Consider the following 16,705-nt stretch of genomic DNA (forward strand, 5'->3'; position numbering starts at 1 on the left):
CCTCCCCGGAGCGGGGGAAGGTGCCGAGTATCGGGGAGGTGGCAGCGATCAGTGCCCCCGGACGGGGGGGGTGGGCACAGTGAGGCCTGAGCGGGGCGAACCCGCGGCTCTGCCCGGCGGCACCTCCAACCCAACCAGGGCCCGTCCCGGCTCTACCCGACCGCTGCAGTCACCGCAGCCGGCCCCGGGTGGTTGATAGCAAAACCAGGCTGAACAGCTCTCCCGTTTCGTTAAATAAAGCCCCGATTGCTGCCAAATTTTCCACTGCCGTGGACACAGTGGCTGGTGACATATGTCCCCGTGCATCTTTTCGTGGCATAAATGTCTGGGGCATGGGAGGTGATGGGAGATGCCTGGCTAGATGAGGATGCTGCAAACAGGCTTGGAAATGTGGTGATGACGGACGGCCCCATCAAGGTGCCAGCAGTGTCTGGTCAGAGCTGAACACAGCTCCACCAGCACGAAATCACACTCAGATTTCTGCTCTCCTGGGTGAATTACTGTCTCAAAGCGTCTTTAAGGGCACAGCACTGGCAAAATAACCTATATACAAACTTATTTATACACATATAAATATTTATGTTTATATATATAAAGCACCTATCACTTTATTTATAAACATTCTCTGGAAACACACTGACAGAAGGAGTAACCAACCTGCAGACCCCAAAAGGCTGGTACCCCACTGATGAGTCACAGCAGGACAGTGGGTGGCTGCACAGGGTGAGCAGCTGTGGGGCATCCCAGAGAGCAACACATGGGACAGGTAACTGCAGGAGAGGAGAGGTGCAGGACGTGGAGAAGTACATAGAGCAGAGGGAAGGATGTGGAGAGCAAAGCAACACCCCAATAAAAACGTATCTCCCCTGCCACTGCAGTGCCCCTGCCCACCCTGGCTACAGCCTAAGGACACCCTTTGCAGCCCGTGGCTCTTCCTGCAGTCCCCCCAGCTCAGGGTGACCCCCCACCAGGGTGCTTCTCTATTCCCCACCCCCCACTTTCCAATCCAGGACATTTGGGTTTCCAGCACAAAACGCCGCCTAATCTGTTCTCTAATCCCACAGGCTGGCACTGCACGGCTGTGTGGGGACCTGAGCTGCTGTGGTGCTCCTGGGCTGGGGGCTGCCATCATGCAAGGACATAACTGTGGCTTCTCCACAAAGGCCTCTTTGTACCCACAACCCTCTGCAGTGAAGCTCTCCTATCCATAGACTCCAGGACACCAGGACACCTGCAGCTGTGCTAGAATCTGGGCAGCAAAGCTGTGTACCCCTCCTGCCCCTCTGAGATACACTGCAGCAATGGCAGCAGCCTCAGATAACTTTATATCCCTGCAGCTCCCTCCAGGCTCTTTTCAAGCCTGTTTGGTCCTTGCAGAATAGAAATCCATGCAGTGAACCATCTGCATCCCTGCCCTGTACACACAGAGCTGCAATCAGCACCCTGCACTCAGGGAGCTGTGAGTTTGGTGGCACACAGAACCCTCCCCACACACACACACATACACAGCCCCTAGATGCAGCAGTAATGTGGCACATCGCAGTGAGCACTGCCAGCACAGGAGGCTCCAGGCACTGGCTGAGAGGGAGGAAGGGAGAGATGAAAGGATTTGGGAAGAGCTCAGCGCAGGAAGAGAGTGCTGCTCTCCTCCCTCCCAGCCATCAGGGAGTCAGTGGCGGCTGCTGCTGCTAAAAGCAGCCACGGAGATGGGGAGCAGACGCTGGGGGCCGCTGCCAGGCCACCGTCATACCGAGGCACACTGGAAAAGCCCCGAGCAGGTCTCACCTTGCTGCCTCTGCCCCTGGCATCACTCTCACTGCGCTGGGTGATGAACTGAAAGGAGAGGATGGCCACTCCCAGGAGCCCAGTGGCACTGTGGGGCAGTGGCTGCCCCCTCTCTGCCCTCTGCACCCTCCCTGCCTGCAATGGAAGATGCTGCAACCAAACTCACCAGCTCCGGCTCCAGCCCCAAGTAGCTGAGACCTCCCTGAGGAGCAGGGGTCCCCCAAGATGGGGCAGGGACAATCAATCCCATCTTCCAAGCCCCATTTCCTCTATGCCTGCAGGGAGGGAGCACAGTTGCTCTTCCCCCCTCCACCCCCCCCATCCCCCAGCACTCAGCAGCATCTACGAAAATACTTTATTGAGAAGTGGGGCACGCAAGGGCTCTCTGCAATACAAATCAAACCACAACCATGCCTTGAACAGAAGAAGAGTGCAGGCCAACAAACAGACCATACCCGTGGACCCTGCTGCCCAGTCCCTGGAGAGACACAGCCCCTAAGGTGCCTTGGGCTGGGCACTGAGACGGATGATGGCACGGTAGTCCCGGACCAGGTCCCGCAGAGGGTCCAGATAGGGGTTGACATTCTCCTCCATCCACTCCTCCACTGTGTCAGGGAAGTAGATGTTCTCCAGGCGGGCACGCAGGTCCCGGACAAAGCTCTCCCAGTCCTCATGGAGCCTGGAGTGGGGAGAGCAGAGTGGGAATGCACCCCAGAGACAAACTGGGACCCCCTTCCAGCCCCACACAGGGTTGGGGGTGCTCCAAGCCCCCACACATACTTGAGCACCTTGCTGCCAAAGCTCTCCAAGTTGCGAGGGTTGCCAAACTGGTGCTTGCGGTGGTAGGGGCTGAACCAGCCCTTGATGGCACTGGAGAGGCACAAGGAGACGGGAATGCAGGGAGCATGGGACCACCCCAGACCACACGGGCCCACTCTGCTTCAGGGGCATTCATAGCCAGAGCCCTCCCCTGTGTTACCTTTCCTCCTCCAGCATTTTGGTGATGCTCTCCTTCAGGTGTCTGTTCACCTGCTCCACCATGTGATAGATTTCTGCCCCAGGGAACGTTCCCCTTCCCTCACTGCAGGGAAAACACAAAGGAGGGAAAGCTCAGGCTGGGTGGTGAACCCAGTATCCGACCCCACCGTGTACCCTTCCTGCCTGGTCACGTACCACATGCTCTGCTCCAGCTGCATGCTCTGGAAGCCCAACACCTCCAGCACCTTCCTCCGTGTCTCTTCCATGAATCCCCCTGGGGAGGGCCATGCCAAAACAGAGGGGTGAAGCCCCCAAGGATGCTGCAGTGTGGAAAGAGGGGGGAAGAGGGAGCTCACCATTCACCAGGGTCTGGAGGCATATGGCCAGGGAGGGAATGCCGACAGGCAGCAGTTCGCACAGCACTGAGTAGTGGTCATACCTGCAGGATGGGAACGCAGTGCCAGGGCCTCACATGGGGTCACGCAGGGAATGGCATGCATGTATTGTGGCCCTCACCTCTGCCATCCAGTGAGGACAATGCCCTGGAAGCGCAGCGGGGCGAAGCGTGGCATGGTGTCACGCACCCGCAGCCAGCTGAGCTGGTTCTTTAGGTGGGAGCTGAGGGGGGGCCAGCTCTGTGTTGGACCCGTGGTGCCCTTGAAGGCGCTGGCAAACCACACGGTCTCGAAGCCGCTCTCCATGTACTTGGTGATGAATTGCCCTGCAGCAGCAGGGAGCAGGGTGGTAGGCACAGATCACAGTGACTGCACTGCAAGCCCCAGGACTGTCCCTTCTTGTTGAGCAGCCCTGGGGTCCTGGCATGGCACCTTACCAATCTGCTCTGTGTCGAAGTCAGGTGCATAGAACCACACCACAGGTGAGACATGCTTTGCTATTCCAGACTCTGTAGGGCAGGAAAGGTGATGTGAACACTGGGCATCTGGAGCTTCTCATGCTCCCACCACGATGCCCAGACAGTGCCATGTCCCCATCCCCAACCCCTCACCCTGCAGGGCTCCCACACTGATCTTCCTCAGCATGTCGTCCCACATGAGCACCCGCAGCCCCTGGTAGTGTGTGGAGATGAAGTCCAGCACCTCCTTGATGTGGTTCAGGTATATGGTTCCTGTATCACCTTTGTTGTGGCTCATCCAATTCCTGGAGTCCTTCCCCTCCCCAAGGTGGAACACCTGCATTTGGGGCTGGGGATGCTCAGCATGCCTGGCATAAGGCAGTATCTGGGTCCCATAGAACTCCCTGCCCACCTCATCTGCACCAATGTGGATCCACGAGGAGCGCCTGTGCTTCTCCATCACCTGTGATAGGATGACCTTGACCAATGCCAGGGTGTCTGGGACATGAGGGTTGAAGCTGTTGGGGAAGCGTTCCACCTCCCGCAGGTGCTGGTACTTGGTGTGTTTGAGGATGAACTGTGAGGGGAGGAAAACCACCATGGGGGGGAGGAGGGACCAGAACCAAGGCTCCATCCCCAGGACAGGTGCCGGGGACTAAGGACACAGACCCATTCCACTGTGTGCTGTGGCTGCCCAACCCTAAGAGTGCCTCTACCACTCGAGGTCCCCATCCCACCCTCAGCCCCCCTCAAGAAATCCTGTGGCCCTTACCTCCACATGACCGAAGGTCTGCACCAAGGGAACCACCTCCAGCTTGTGGAGCTCTGCCAGCTGCTGGATCCACTCAATGTCCTCCTCACTGGGGAGGGCAGGGACAGCCTCAGTGGAGGCAAGAGTGTATGAGAACATTCCCTCCTCCTCCTGCACCTCCCTGCCCTGCCCCAGCTGCCATGCTCCACCCCATATCTCCTGGATTTCCCATGCTTGAACTAAGGATCCAAATATTGACACCATGCAGCAGGAAATTGGCCTGAATTCAGCTCCAGCATGATAATCTTGGGCACAGCCCAGGCAAGTCACACCCAGTGCTGGCACCAGCGGTGCTGCCATCCCCCCACCAGCATAGCACCAGTCCCACTCACCTGTAAGCATAGGGGGACTTGAGGACCTCCAGCTCCCCTTTGAAGGGGAACATATCCTCATACTCAATGAGGATCCCATTGGCTCCCAGCCGGGACAGGAGTGGGAACAGCTGTGGGATGGCAAGGTGAGCTCAGCAAGCAGGCACAGCCTGGTCAGTCTGACCCCAGGACTGCCCAGCCCCCAGGCACCCTCACCTGCTCCAGGTAGGAGACCCTGGGAGCAGCTCCCTTCAGGTCCAGGTGAACGAGCCTCATCTCAGTGGCACTGAGGTCCTTGGGGAACTGTTGTTTAGGTCCCTGCCTTGGGGCCGTGATCTTTGCAGGGTGGATTTCCACAGCCTGGTTTTGGGGGCCAGAGTCTGCCACATCCCCCCAGAACGTGCTGTCCTTGCTGATGTGCTTGTGCAGCTGCAGAGTTAAGCTGCATGGGGCAGAGCGGAGCTGGGGAGGCACAGAGCTATACCCCCAGCACCAAGTCCCCACAGGACCAGGACGCCATTTTGTGTCCCACCCCTGCTCCCACCTCACCTGTCACGGAAGAGGAACTTGATGCCAGCCAAGGCCACGACGAGCAGCACAGCAATACGCAGTAGGTTCAGCTTGTGACTCCGCTGGAAGGCCATCGCTGTGGGCACACATGAGAGGTTTGCCCATGCCACAGCACCTAGGCCGGGCAGCCACAAAGAGACCCCAAGCACAGGGCACATAGAGAAGAGGGACATGGAGGTACCATCCAGTCACCCTGGTCCTCATCAGTGCCACGCTTGGAGCCATCCCATGTCCCACCTACCTTGTGTGCCTCAGTGCCTTCGTCTGTGCCTGTGAGCACAGCCTCCTTGTGCTCCACCAACACAAACAAGGCGGCAGCTGTGAGGCAGGTCCTGTTACCGTGTGCTCCTGTGCTCTGAGAGTGGTGGGATCAGGGCTGCGTCACAGGACAGCTGTGCCAGGTGGCATCACGGGGCGGGCATGGAACCTCCAGGACCTGTGCTCAGCCTCTGAGCGAGGCAGGAGCACAACAGCCTCAGGTTTGAGCCCGGCGGGAGGAGCAGTGCTTTCCCCACGGAAGGCAGAGAGCTGACAGCACAACTGCTCTGTGCTGCCCAGGGTCTGCAGGGATGCACTGCAGAGTGGGAGAGATAGGTCAGATTAAACCAATGTTCGATCTCCCATGGGACATACAGCACACAAGAGGTATGGGGAAGAGTTCCTCCCAAAGAGCTGTCACCATTAAGATCCATAAAAATGCATTTCATGTCTTTCCATGCCCTCTCCTCAGACCACTTGGAAGAACTCCTGAGATAGTGATCCACTAAACCCCATGAAAATGAGCCCAAAGCACAGGCAGCCTTTGCAATGCAGGAAACAGCAGGTTCCCCTTCCCCATCCCCCCTCTGTGTTCACAGCAAGGGATGGCGCAGTGCTTGGCCCCATGGCACAGTGCTTGGACCCCATGGTGCCACCTTCTCACTCTGGAGGATGCTGCCAGCTCTGAGACAGAGCCACAGCAGTTCCCATACAGGTGGCACTGCAGGAACCACTCTGGGACCCACATACACCTGCAGCTCCAAAGCACTTCCTTGGGGAAGCACTGCAGGGGAAGCAGAGCACACCCCATGCACCCATTCCTGCAGTGTGGGTGGGCACATAACCACCAGACCCCCCCCCTCCAGCAGCAGAGCAGCTGCAAGCAGCCTCTTCTAGGGTTAAATTCAGCACCGACTGGATTTGGAAACTGAAAAAAACCAAAAACATCAAAAGATCTCGGTCGCTGCTGTTGCAGAGCTGCTCAGCTGACTGCGAGGGTTTTGTTTGTGTTGCCAGAGCGGTGGCACCAGGGGAGAGCTGCTGCGAGCCGCCCAGCGCCGCGGGCTCTGAATTAGCCCTATTCTAGATGCAACCCTAATCCCTGCCGACACCTCCTGCACAGCACAGCGCAGGGCAGCGCTGCACCCGGACCCAGCGTGTCCCGTAGGGCAGCACGGGGCTCTGGCACAGGGCAGAGCAGGGCAGCAACGTGCGGTTGTGTGCTGAGCATCCACGGCATGGCCGCGGGTTGTGCCCTGTGCTCGTGTGATGCGCCTCGTGTGCAGCGTGGATGCGCTTTGTGATGCTCCTGGTGCCTGCAGGGGACAACGGCGGCACTCGCTCTGTGCCATCCCATCCCTGCAGCATTTCCATCCCGCCCGGCGATGGATGTGTCAGCCCTCGTGGGAGGAGCTGTGCGGGTGCGGGAGGGTATGGGGCTCTGAGAGCGGTATGGGGAGCTCAGCACCCCCCGGCCGCAGAAAGGCCGTTCATAGACGGAGCGCTAATTGCACTGCCATGGCAACACAGCGCCTGATCAGAGCGGGGATAAATATTTGGACAGACGCTGTCAGCTCGCCAAGACCGGGCGTTTTTAATATCCGTTATCTAACTCGAATAGAGCGCAGGTTGCCCGGATCAGACCCTGCCGGTGCCGGGCTGCAGCACCGATGGCAGCAGCGGCTCCCTCCCATGGCTGAGCGCATCTCGGGGCCGTGTCCCGCTCCCCCGCAGCGCCCGGCCCCGTTCCCCTCTTACCTCCCGGAGCCGCTCAGCGCAATGCCCGGCCGTCCCGCCGCCGTTGCCATGCGGAGCCCACGCTGCCGCAGCGCGGCGGTGCGTGCGGGGGCGGCCGCGTGGAGCCCAGCCCACACCCCCGCTCCCGGAGCATCCCCGCGATTCAGCCCCGGTACCGCCGCGCCCGGTCGGTCCCGCTCCCCCGGGACAGGGACGCACCGGCCGCCCCAGGGAACGGCTGCGCCTCCCGGTGCGGTACCGCATGGCGGCCCCGGTACTAAAGGACAGCCCCAGCCCCCGGAGCGCCCCTTACCGGCAGGTGCGGTACCGGGCGGGCACCCCCCGGGCGCGGGTACGAGCACTGCCCCACGGCCGCCACCGCCGCTCTTAAAGGGCCCGACAGCAGCGCTGCACCGGCACGGCGGGACCCTGCTGCGAGCTGGCTCAGTGCCCTGCCGGCCCTGGGACGTGTGTGCCCTATTTGTGCCCTATTTGTGCCCTATTTGTGCCCTATTTGTGCCCCGTGTGCCCGCACCCCGTGTCCCGGTACCCGCACCCCACACCCCCATCAATCCCCAGCCCCCTGCCCCGCTCCGCTCGGTGCGGCCGTTCCCATCACAGCGCCCCCTGGCGGCGACGTCGGGACGTGACTCACTCAGCACTGACAGCGCCCCGCAGTCCCGCCTCACCGCCGCTGCTCTCTGCGCATGCTCCTTTGACATCACCGACCCGCTTGCGCAGAGCCCGTACCGGCTCCGCGGTGCCGCCGCCATGAACGCGGCTCAGGGCACGGTGGGCAGCGACCCCGTTATCTTGGCCACGGCCGGGTACGACCACACGGTGCGATTCTGGCAGGCGCACAGCGGCATCTGCACCCGCACCGTGCAGCACCAGGACTCCGTATCCTGCACCGGGACCGGCGTGAGGGGGGAGGCCCCGGTGTAACGGGGGGGGGGGGTCCCAGCTTAAGGGGGGGGCCCGGTGTAGGTGGTGGGGTCTCGGTGTGGTCTCGGTGTCATACAGCCCTTAGCACTGCTGGCAGCAGGTGAACGCCCTGGAGATCACTCCTGACCGCAGCATGATCGCAGCCGCAGGTGAGCCCCGGGGTGTTTGGGGTCGCTGGGTGCCCCTGGTATTTCTGAGCTCCATTCGCTGCCATAGGGTATCAACACATCCGTATGTACGACCTCAACTCCAACAACCCCAACCCCGTCATCAATTACGATGGTGTGAGCAAGAACATCACGTCCGTGGGCTTCCACGAGGATGGGCGCTGGATGTATACGGGTGGGGAGGACTGCATGGCACGGATATGGGACCTCAGGTGAGCGCGGGGTCTGCTGCAGGGAGAACATTCCTCCGCAGGCTCGTGTGGGCTCATTCGGTCTCTTTTTTGTTGCAGGTCTCGTAACCTGCAGTGCCAGCGGATCTTCCAAGTCAATGCTCCCATTAACTGTGTCTGCCTGCACCCCAACCAGGTACACTGATTGTCACTGGCCTTCCTGGATAAGGTGATGCTCCCTCAAATGCTTGGCAGTCTGGAGCATTGCTCAGCCCATGGTCTTGGTTGCATGGACACCTCGGCTCTTGGTGGCTTTGCAGCTGCACGTCCATGTATTCCCTTGCAGAGCAGCTGCTGCATGACCAGGCTTGGTGCAGGCAGAGTGTGGCCCTGCCCCTGCCTTTGCTGCTTCTTGTCAGGGAACAAACATCCTCAAGCAGGGCTGGCAGCCAGCAGATGTCTCTGGCTTCTGTCTTGCTCATACTGCACCTGCAGCAAGCATCAGCATCCATGCTGGAACCATCGGGTCTTTGCTGAGCATCTTTGTGCTAGTTACCTGCTGGCTGTTGGACACAAGCAGTGCTACCAGTAGAAAAAAGCAGAGGCCAACAGCCCCAGTAAGGTCTGTGGTGTCTTCAGGGTTTGCTGGAGATCCACCACTCAGTTCAAAAGCTGTCAGAGAGGTCACTTGGGTTAAAGAAATGGAGCTAATGGGGATGATGGGGATGCATTAGTGGGCATGGTGGTGAAATCGATGCGTATCATTGCAGTGTTAATAACGCATCTGGTCCATTCTGTGTCCATGGTGCTGCAGGGTGGGAGCTGCAGACAAAGCAGCATAAGGTTGGTTTTTTCTCAAAGCAAATCTTTTAAAAAATATGAATAATAGAAATGTTTCTTTGCTTTTGATTTCTGTAAAAGCTCAGTATTACAAACACTGAGTTCTGGACTAAATGTGAGATTGGTCATTTGGAACTGACTTCAGCCAAATGTTGCTGCTGCTGCACCATGAGACTCAGAATGTGTTGCATTAAAACAAATATTGTGCATAAATCATGCATGTGAGATAATCACTTTGTGTTACTGTAGAAGCAATGGCTTGTGAGCAGGACAGTTAGTTAGCCCAGAGGTGGCAGTATTTAATCAGATAGATCCACAGTATGGACAGGGTGAAGCTGCTTATTCTCAGAGAGGGATTTCTCATGGCCTGGGTAAAGCCACAGCTGTGTTAGAATTGTATTTGCAGATGCTGCTAAGAGTGGGCTAGGAGGTGTCCAGGAGAAGCCTCTGCACTACACAGTCAGCTAAATATATCAAGGGATGATTGTCTTCTCCTGAAGCAAGCCGTGGGTCACAGGTACAGGATTAGCTGCATCTGATGACCTGATCTCCTCTAGGGATTCTGCTAAAATTATGGACAGTGTAAGTCTGTCGATAAAAAGCCGTGGTTTTAATGGAGTGCTGCCAGCATTGTCTGCTGCTTTGAGCAGCAGGGATTGGAGCCAGAGCTGCTGCCCTTCAGCTGGCTCCTGTCCTTACCCTCCTGGAGCAGGAGAGACAGAGAAAAACCCACTTAGGCTTGTGTTCTTCAGGTACCTGTCACTATGTTCTTGCAGGCTGAGCTAATTGTGGGTGACCAGAGCGGGGCCATTCACATCTGGGACCTGAAAACAGACCACAATGAGCAGCTGATTCCAGAGCCTGAAGTCTCCGTGAACTCTGTGCACATTGACCCTGATGCCAGCTACATGGCAGCTGTCAACAGCTCGGTGAGCTTGGGCATGAGATGGGATTTGCAGTGCTGGGTTGTCCTTGTGTGGCAAAAGCAGCCAGTTTCTATGCACTATAGAGTTTTGCTGTGCTATGATGGGACACAGTCTAGGCTGCTTTTGGCTGAGGTCCACAGAGCCAGTTATAGACGTCCCATCTCCTTGCAGGGAAACTGCTACGTGTGGAACCTGACGGGTGGCATTGGAGAGGAGGTAACCCAGCTGATCCCCAAGACCAAGATCCCAGCACACAACCGTTATGCCCTGCAATGCAAGTTCAGCCCCGACTCCACGTGAGTGTGCTCCTCCACCAGATCAGTTCAGCTTGAATCTCGTAAGGCAGATGATATGGGGTAAAGAAATCTGATTACTAAATACTCAGGGCTTCAGTTCATTATTGTTCCAGGCCTGCATTAATGAGGCCTTTACATGTACAGCATAACTAATAAGATTACCTATGCGTGTGTTATCCTTGCAGGCTCTTGGCTACCTGTTCTGCAGATCAGACATGTAAGATCTGGAGGACTTCAAACTTCTCTCTGATGACAGAGCTGAGCATTAAGAGCAATAACCCAGGAGAAACCTCTCGTGGCTGGATGTGGGACTGTGCCTTCTCTGGAGACTCGCAGTACATTGTCACAGGTGAGACCCTGTTTGCCTGCCTGTCTGCAGGCTGGTGGGGCAGTGCTGGGTGCTGACACAGGACCTAGCATGTTATCTTGGTGGAACATTGCTAAACCCATGTATGTAAGGGAAGAAAACTCTGTTAGAGCACCCAGCCTCACGCCCACTGCACTGCATGAAATCCCTTCAGCTTTCAGCCTGTGCTATAATAGGAGGCAACAGATGCTCTGTTAAAACTGGAGAGATGATCCTCTTGTGCAGTTTGTTTCACCTGGTAGAAATGCTGCTTGCAATGCTTGCAGCCCGATTGTCCTTTCAAAACATGTTATAATTTCCACAGTAACTTGTCTCTGAACTACTGAAGATCCCAGTACAGAAATGCCAGGTTCCTTCTGCACAGCTCCCTTGCTTCTCATATCAGCACTTAACTGTTGACTGAAGCAAGAAGGAGACAACTTTTTTCCTACTTAAAAAACAAAACAAAAGAGAAGCTTGAAATGTAACACAGTATCTCTCCCTCCTCTTCTCTCATTCTGTTCCAGCCTCTTCAGATAACCTGGCCAGACTGTGGTGTGTGGAGACTGGAGAGATCAAGAGGGAATACAGCGGGCACCAAAAAGCAGTTGTCTGCCTTGCTTTCAATGACAGCGTGTTGGGATAACGGTCGCATTGGAACAGCAGGACCTCTGCTTGTTTTCTCCTATCTGAAAATGGCCAGCATCCTCTCTGGAGCCTGAGATGTTTGTAGCCATCCCTTTCCCCTGATGGAGAGGACACACTTTGGCAGAAATGGCTGCAGCTGCCTGGAGCAACACCAGGCTTCAGCTCCAGGCAGCTGAAATGTGTTTGGCCTCCCAGGGAGGCTGCTGGGACAAAAGGGAATGGGAGGCACAATGCCACCGAGGGGAGCTGGGTGCAGAGCAGCTGCTGGAGACATCCCTGTGGCTTCTGCTGTTGACAGCCTTGTGATGTTCTTTCTAAATCAGCCTTCCTAAATGATGGAATGGGCTGAACAGAGAGAGGAAAGGCAGCTGCTTTCTTGTTTTGCAATCCCTTTATTCAAATATGTATTCCACAGACATTCTTGGAGATCTGCTCTCTTAAAAAACCACCACCCCCAGCAAGTACAACAACCCAGTGTCAAAACAAGGCATGAGGCCACAAAACAAGAGCTACTCCGCGTGGTTCCTCTGTCTAGATCTACTGCCTACATACAAGATGCAGCCCTGGAGCGAGGCTGCAAATAAAGTGTCTGTACCAACAGCACTGAGCAGAGTTCTGTTACCTAAATTCTCCTGAACTGCAGCATGAGATCAGCAGGAAGCATTTAGGCGGTGTTGTAGATGTTACCTTCCTTGCTGAAATCAGAGGCTTTTCAGGAATACGATTCAAGTATGTAGAGCAGTGAGAGGGCATCTGTGGCTGCGGGACTTACTCAGGAAGGTAATAGAAGCAGATAGACACACAAATATTGCTTGGAAAACATATGTCAATGCAAAGGTAGATCAACCGCTGCTTCCCTGGACCTGCCAAATGAGCAAGGACAGAAATGGTGAGAGAAATGCTTTTACAGCCCTGCAGCTATGAGTCTCTAGAGAGCCAAACTCGTGGAATGCCTCAGGGAATGACCTTTCTCATTAAAGCTGGAGTAAGGCCATGGTGAGAGCTGCAGGCTGCCTCTAGGGAAAATGAAGGTGACAGGTGTTAAGCCAACAGCATCGCAGAGAGCCGGAGCTGTGCTGCTCAGGGAAGGGGCACAGAGCCTCCAAGCAGCACTGCAGCTCACTGCAGGTTATGGGTGTGAGCCAGCAGTTCAGTGACAGCTGAACAATGGCCTGATTTTGAAGCAGAGGTCACCTGTCCCTGTCCCCACCTTGGCAGCCTGTTCTAGGATTTGCATTAACTTTTGTACAGCACAGCCCTGTTCCTATTAGAGGTCCTTAACCAAACATGCTTTCTTCTTCTGCAAAGAGAGATGCAGCTTACCATCTGCTCTCCGAACCCAGAAGATGGACATCTGCTCACAGAGGGTTTGGATGGCCTCACCCAGGCCCTTGGGGTCCACTTGTTCCCCTGCCACAATGCCCAGGAACTCCCTGTAGTACTTGGTCTGGTTATTCCAGAGTAGCAATGTGTCACCCTGGAAAAAAAAAAGCCCTGTTATTTCTTCCAAGACACTTTGCTCCTTCAGCCCTGCTCCCACTTCCATCTCACCCCGAAAGTGCCTCACATTAAGTGAAAGCACTCCTTAAGGAACCCCATTGCCTGGCAGCTGCTTCCTTCCCCATCCATCCCTTTTAGAACCCAGAGCCGGCAGTTTTTATGTCCCTCTGTCCTGGCTGGGTTGGGGCAGCCATGGCCTGAGGAAAGGGAGCAGCTGGCAGGGGCACAAAGCAGGCATCTGGCTGCTTGAAACAGAAGCTGCCCCCTCCGTGCATCCATTAGCAGTTTGCTCAGAGGGTCTGTATACGTGATTGACTCCAACTTTCTTCCCTGCACACTGCTAACAAAACCCTTTTGTTTCCTTTTCCCTAGAATTTTGAGCAGGTAACAAAATACAGTGGGACTGGGTTCTGTGAAAGCTCTGCTATTCATGTCTGTGGGACATAGCCCCCTTCCCCAACCCGCAGCTCTGCTCTTTCTCACAGATGGGCTCTCAGCAACACTGAGAGCTGTCTGCATCCTTCCTCAGAGCCCTGTGGGAACCAAAGCATTGCCCAGAAGGCATTGTCCTTAGCAGGGAAGGCAGTCAGCATGCCAGGGCTCTGTGCAAGCCTGAGCACCCCCATGCTGCCCATTGCTCACCCTCAGTTCGGTTGCACTCAGCATCACCTGTGTGGTTTCATGGTCCTCATGATCCATTGTGCGCAGGTAGCAGGCAGGCTGCTCTGCAGGTCTGTAGCACACATAGCCCTGTGAGACAGATGGGCCTTATTACAGCAGGCAGTGCCCGTGCAGGCAGTGCCCGTGCAGGCAGTGCCCGCACCCACGGCTGCCCAGGAGCCTTATTCCCCCTCTAACAAAGCATCAACTGCTGTGCATCCCGATCAGACTGTGGCTGCTTATCTCCAGTGTGATCCTGCAGCTCTGCACAGTGCTGGGGATGCAGATGGAACAGCAGCAGGTTGTGCTTTTCTGCTTCACACCCAGACCCCAGCAGCAGGATGCAGCGTGGCACACTCACATGCTGGCTGTCGTACAGCACAACGGCACTGTGGTTACTCCGTGAGGTGATGTAGTAGGTGACTATGCTCCTGGACACATCAACTATGGCTGTTTGGTTCCTCGGCGTGTCCTGCTCTCCGTGCAGTGTGATCCGGCCAAGCTGTGCTCCTGCCTGGCACAGAGTGAGGGCAGCAGTCCCACCAGCTGCTCAGCACCCACACACACCATCTCCCCTCCTGCATCCCCACCCCGAACCCTTCACTGCTCTGTACTGCCTGGCAGAGTCCATTAGCCAGAATAGCAAGCAACATGCTTGAGCTGTGTGCTTGCCAGCTTGGGTCTCAATTTACAAATGAAGAGTGGAAGTTCCTCTAATTTAAGCAATGGTTCCTGGCAGCGATGCTGCAGGGTGTTAGCAGCTGCTCAGCTCGCTGCTCACAGTGCTCTGCAGGCTGCAGGAGCTGCCAGCCATACAGCAGACATAGAGTGGGCTGAGGGCAGGAGGAAGTTCTCTGCCCCCAGTGGGATCCTTACCTGGGCAGAGCTGTGGGAGAAGCCGAGAATCCCCCCAATGCTGATGCCAACAGCTGCAAAAAGCAACGCGATGGCCAAGATTATCCAGAATGTCCTGGGAGGGTTTGTGAATCGTGCTGCGAGCCTCCTGCTCTGGGAGCCAAGGAAAACAGGGAAAGAACAGGAGGAAAAATTAAAGCTTCTGCCACTGTTTTTCTTCAACATAAAACACAATTCCTGCACTCAAAAGAAATCACTGTGCAAGCTGCTGGGGCTGCTTGAGAGCACAACTGCAGTTTCGCAGCACAGCCCTGCAATTAAGCTGCCTTCAGACCCTGATACGTGCTTTGGATCCTGCTGTGCAGTGTGCCATGCTGACAAAACAGCACCTCGACAGCCAGGGATGTGCAGCACCCAAAAACACTGCAGGAGGCTGGAGCAGGTCATGTGGCCACAGACAGAGTGATGCAAAGCAGGCTGTTAATTGAAGCAAAAAAGCCTGGTGGTCATGCTAGTACTTCCTGTGGCTTGATATAAAAATCACTTTAATTTTTATATTTAAACCATTACATTTAACTTAATGGCACATAAAATCATTTTTACAAAGCAGAAAGAACGTGCTTGCAATAACCACAACTGGGCTTTAAAAAAGAAAAGAAGTTTCAATGCTCCAAAGAATGGAGAAATTCAGTCAATTTGCAGGGTTAGATTTGCTGCAGGCACATCTACAGGCTCAGCAGCTCCATGTCTGCAACTGATAATTCTCAGCTCTATGTAACTCCCACATACGTTGCACTAGGACAGCAGTGAGCCGTAATCAAGTTAGAGCTGTGCACAGCTGGAGGCTCATCAATCCAAATGCATTTGGGCCTCAAACCCCACAGTAACGGGGAGATACTCAATAACCAGATTTCCCCAGGTGGGAAATGAGCAAATGAGCACAGGGGCAGGCAGACACAGCACCCTGAGAACAGACACAGTACTGAGCAAGCACTGAACAAGAGCCCTGTATGATCCTTAGGGATACTCACTGCAGAGACAGCATCGCTGGGGCTGTTCCCACTCTCCATCCTCCACTTCAGATAAGGACCTTGCTCCTGCAGCTCTGCCTCCTGCTGCTGCACAGACTGGGCATGATCTTGAGCTCTGAACGTGCTCAGGAAACCTAAGCACACACCTGCAAAACGTGAATGCGTGTTCCTTGTGGCCAAAGGAGTCCCAGCCAGGTGCTCCTCGGCTCAGACCTGCAAGGAGGGTGAAACCTTAGAGCTGCAGCCAGGGGAGAGGAGGAAGGTGGGAGGACAGCCAGGGGTGCAGAGGGATACTGTCAGTGGTAGAGAAGCGCTCTTCCTGCTTACCTTGTGAGCCAGCTGGAGGCACACAGGTGGAGTATAATTGAGGGCTTTGTGCAGGGCCTCCCTGTTGGCAGTCCCCGATAGTGGGACTGGGTGAGTCTCATTAAGAGATAAAATGAATAGAGAAAAGTGGCAGCCTGCCCTTGTCATCAGTTATTTTTACATTTCAGCATGAACTTTGTGCTGCCAGATCTTCATGGGCTGAAGCCAACTGTTTATCCTGCAGACTGGTGCACTGCAAGCCTTGGCCGCACAGACACATTTGTGTTCCACATTTGGTTCTTTACTTGTCCAGATCCCAAGGAACAGATCTGAGCAGCAAAGTCACCATCATGTGAGCAGTGCTCATCCAAACACATTTCTATGATGGAAAAGACCCTACAAGAAAAGAGCTCCCAGCTCTGATCATTGTTTTCCTGGGCAGTTCAGAAACTCCTGTGAGAGGTTGGTAATTCTGAGAGCTGCCAGCTGGGAATAACCAAACCCATGGAGGCAAGGGAAATCCCAACAGAACTCATCCATGAGGCACTGAACGGGATGACACAGCGTTTGGACACTCAAAAGCAGGGCTCAGGGTGGGGCCATAAGCCATAAGCCTGATCTTTTCAGCACTGCAGCAACAGCCATCCACTGTTCCCCACTACTGCTCTTTCTGTGCTTCCTTCTGTAAGTCAAAGCCTGTTTAAGAAGAGCA

The 16,705-nt window shown here is 55.5% G+C and overlaps 3 protein-coding genes across 13 annotated transcripts; 1 reads left to right on the plus strand and 2 right to left on the minus strand.

Annotated features, from left to right (window-relative positions):
• Positions 1-2,126: 2,126 nt before the first annotated feature.
• LOC107320811 (hexosaminidase D-like) lies at positions 2,127-8,001 on the minus strand. Of its 6 annotated transcripts, none has more exons than XM_015877028.3 (15): positions 7,325-7,461; positions 5,550-5,869; positions 5,288-5,384; positions 4,955-5,180; positions 4,760-4,869; positions 4,389-4,476; positions 4,029-4,193; positions 3,770-3,953; positions 3,596-3,667; positions 3,280-3,484; positions 3,120-3,202; positions 2,959-3,037; positions 2,765-2,866; positions 2,566-2,655; positions 2,127-2,464 (listed from the first exon to the last, which is right to left on the minus strand). In XM_015877028.3, exons 3-15 carry the CDS (start codon positions 5,380-5,382, stop codon positions 2,281-2,283), a joined length of 1,683 nt encoding a protein of 560 aa, XP_015732514.2. In that variant the 5' UTR covers positions 5,383-5,384; positions 5,550-5,869; positions 7,325-7,461; the 3' UTR covers positions 2,127-2,280. The 6 variants fall into 6 exon arrangements, 5 of the variants coding, with proteins under 5 accessions (XP_015732514.2, XP_015732517.2, XP_085370833.1 ...); XM_015877031.3 differs by having other exon boundaries at positions 4,955-5,200; XM_085514707.1 differs by having other exon boundaries at positions 5,550-5,882; positions 7,325-7,398.
• A 37-nt stretch (positions 8,002-8,038) lies between these two features.
• Positions 8,039-12,244, plus strand: MLST8 (MTOR associated protein MLST8). 4 transcript variants are annotated; one of them, XR_014934084.1, is made up of 8 exons: positions 8,039-8,203; positions 8,346-8,397; positions 8,465-8,627; positions 8,706-8,781; positions 10,202-10,354; positions 10,523-10,707; positions 10,833-10,996; positions 11,521-12,244. XR_014934084.1 is itself a non-coding variant. In XM_015876987.3 (8 exons), the coding sequence occupies exons 1-8, from the start codon at positions 8,075-8,077 to the stop codon at positions 11,637-11,639; spliced, it is 981 nt and encodes a 326-aa protein (XP_015732473.1). In that variant the 5' UTR covers positions 8,039-8,074; the 3' UTR covers positions 11,640-12,244. The 4 variants fall into 4 exon arrangements, 2 of the variants coding, with proteins under 2 accessions (XP_015732473.1, XP_015732474.1); XR_014934085.1 differs by having other exon boundaries at positions 8,349-8,397; XM_015876987.3 differs by having other exon boundaries at positions 10,523-10,647.
• Positions 12,014-16,152, minus strand: BRICD5 (BRICHOS domain containing 5). Of its 3 annotated transcripts, XM_085514709.1 has the most exons (7): positions 16,015-16,152; positions 15,688-15,833; positions 14,678-14,809; positions 14,163-14,315; positions 13,784-13,891; positions 12,965-13,118; positions 12,014-12,504 (listed from the first exon to the last, which is right to left on the minus strand). In XM_085514709.1, exons 2-7 carry the CDS (start codon positions 15,724-15,726, stop codon positions 12,410-12,412), a joined length of 681 nt encoding a protein of 226 aa, XP_085370835.1. In that variant the 5' UTR covers positions 15,727-15,833; positions 16,015-16,152; the 3' UTR covers positions 12,014-12,409. The 3 variants fall into 3 exon arrangements, with proteins under 3 accessions (XP_085370835.1, XP_085370836.1, XP_015732476.2); XM_085514710.1 differs by lacking the exon at positions 14,163-14,315; XM_015876990.3 differs by lacking the exon at positions 16,015-16,152 and having other exon boundaries at positions 15,688-15,894.
• Positions 16,153-16,705: the final 553 nt, after the last annotated feature.

Source organism: Coturnix japonica, chromosome 13 (genome assembly GCF_054131305.1).
Source record: "Coturnix japonica strain WE chromosome 13, WE-NBRP24, whole genome shotgun sequence".
Lineage (NCBI taxonomy): Eukaryota > Metazoa > Chordata > Aves > Galliformes > Phasianidae > Coturnix > Coturnix japonica.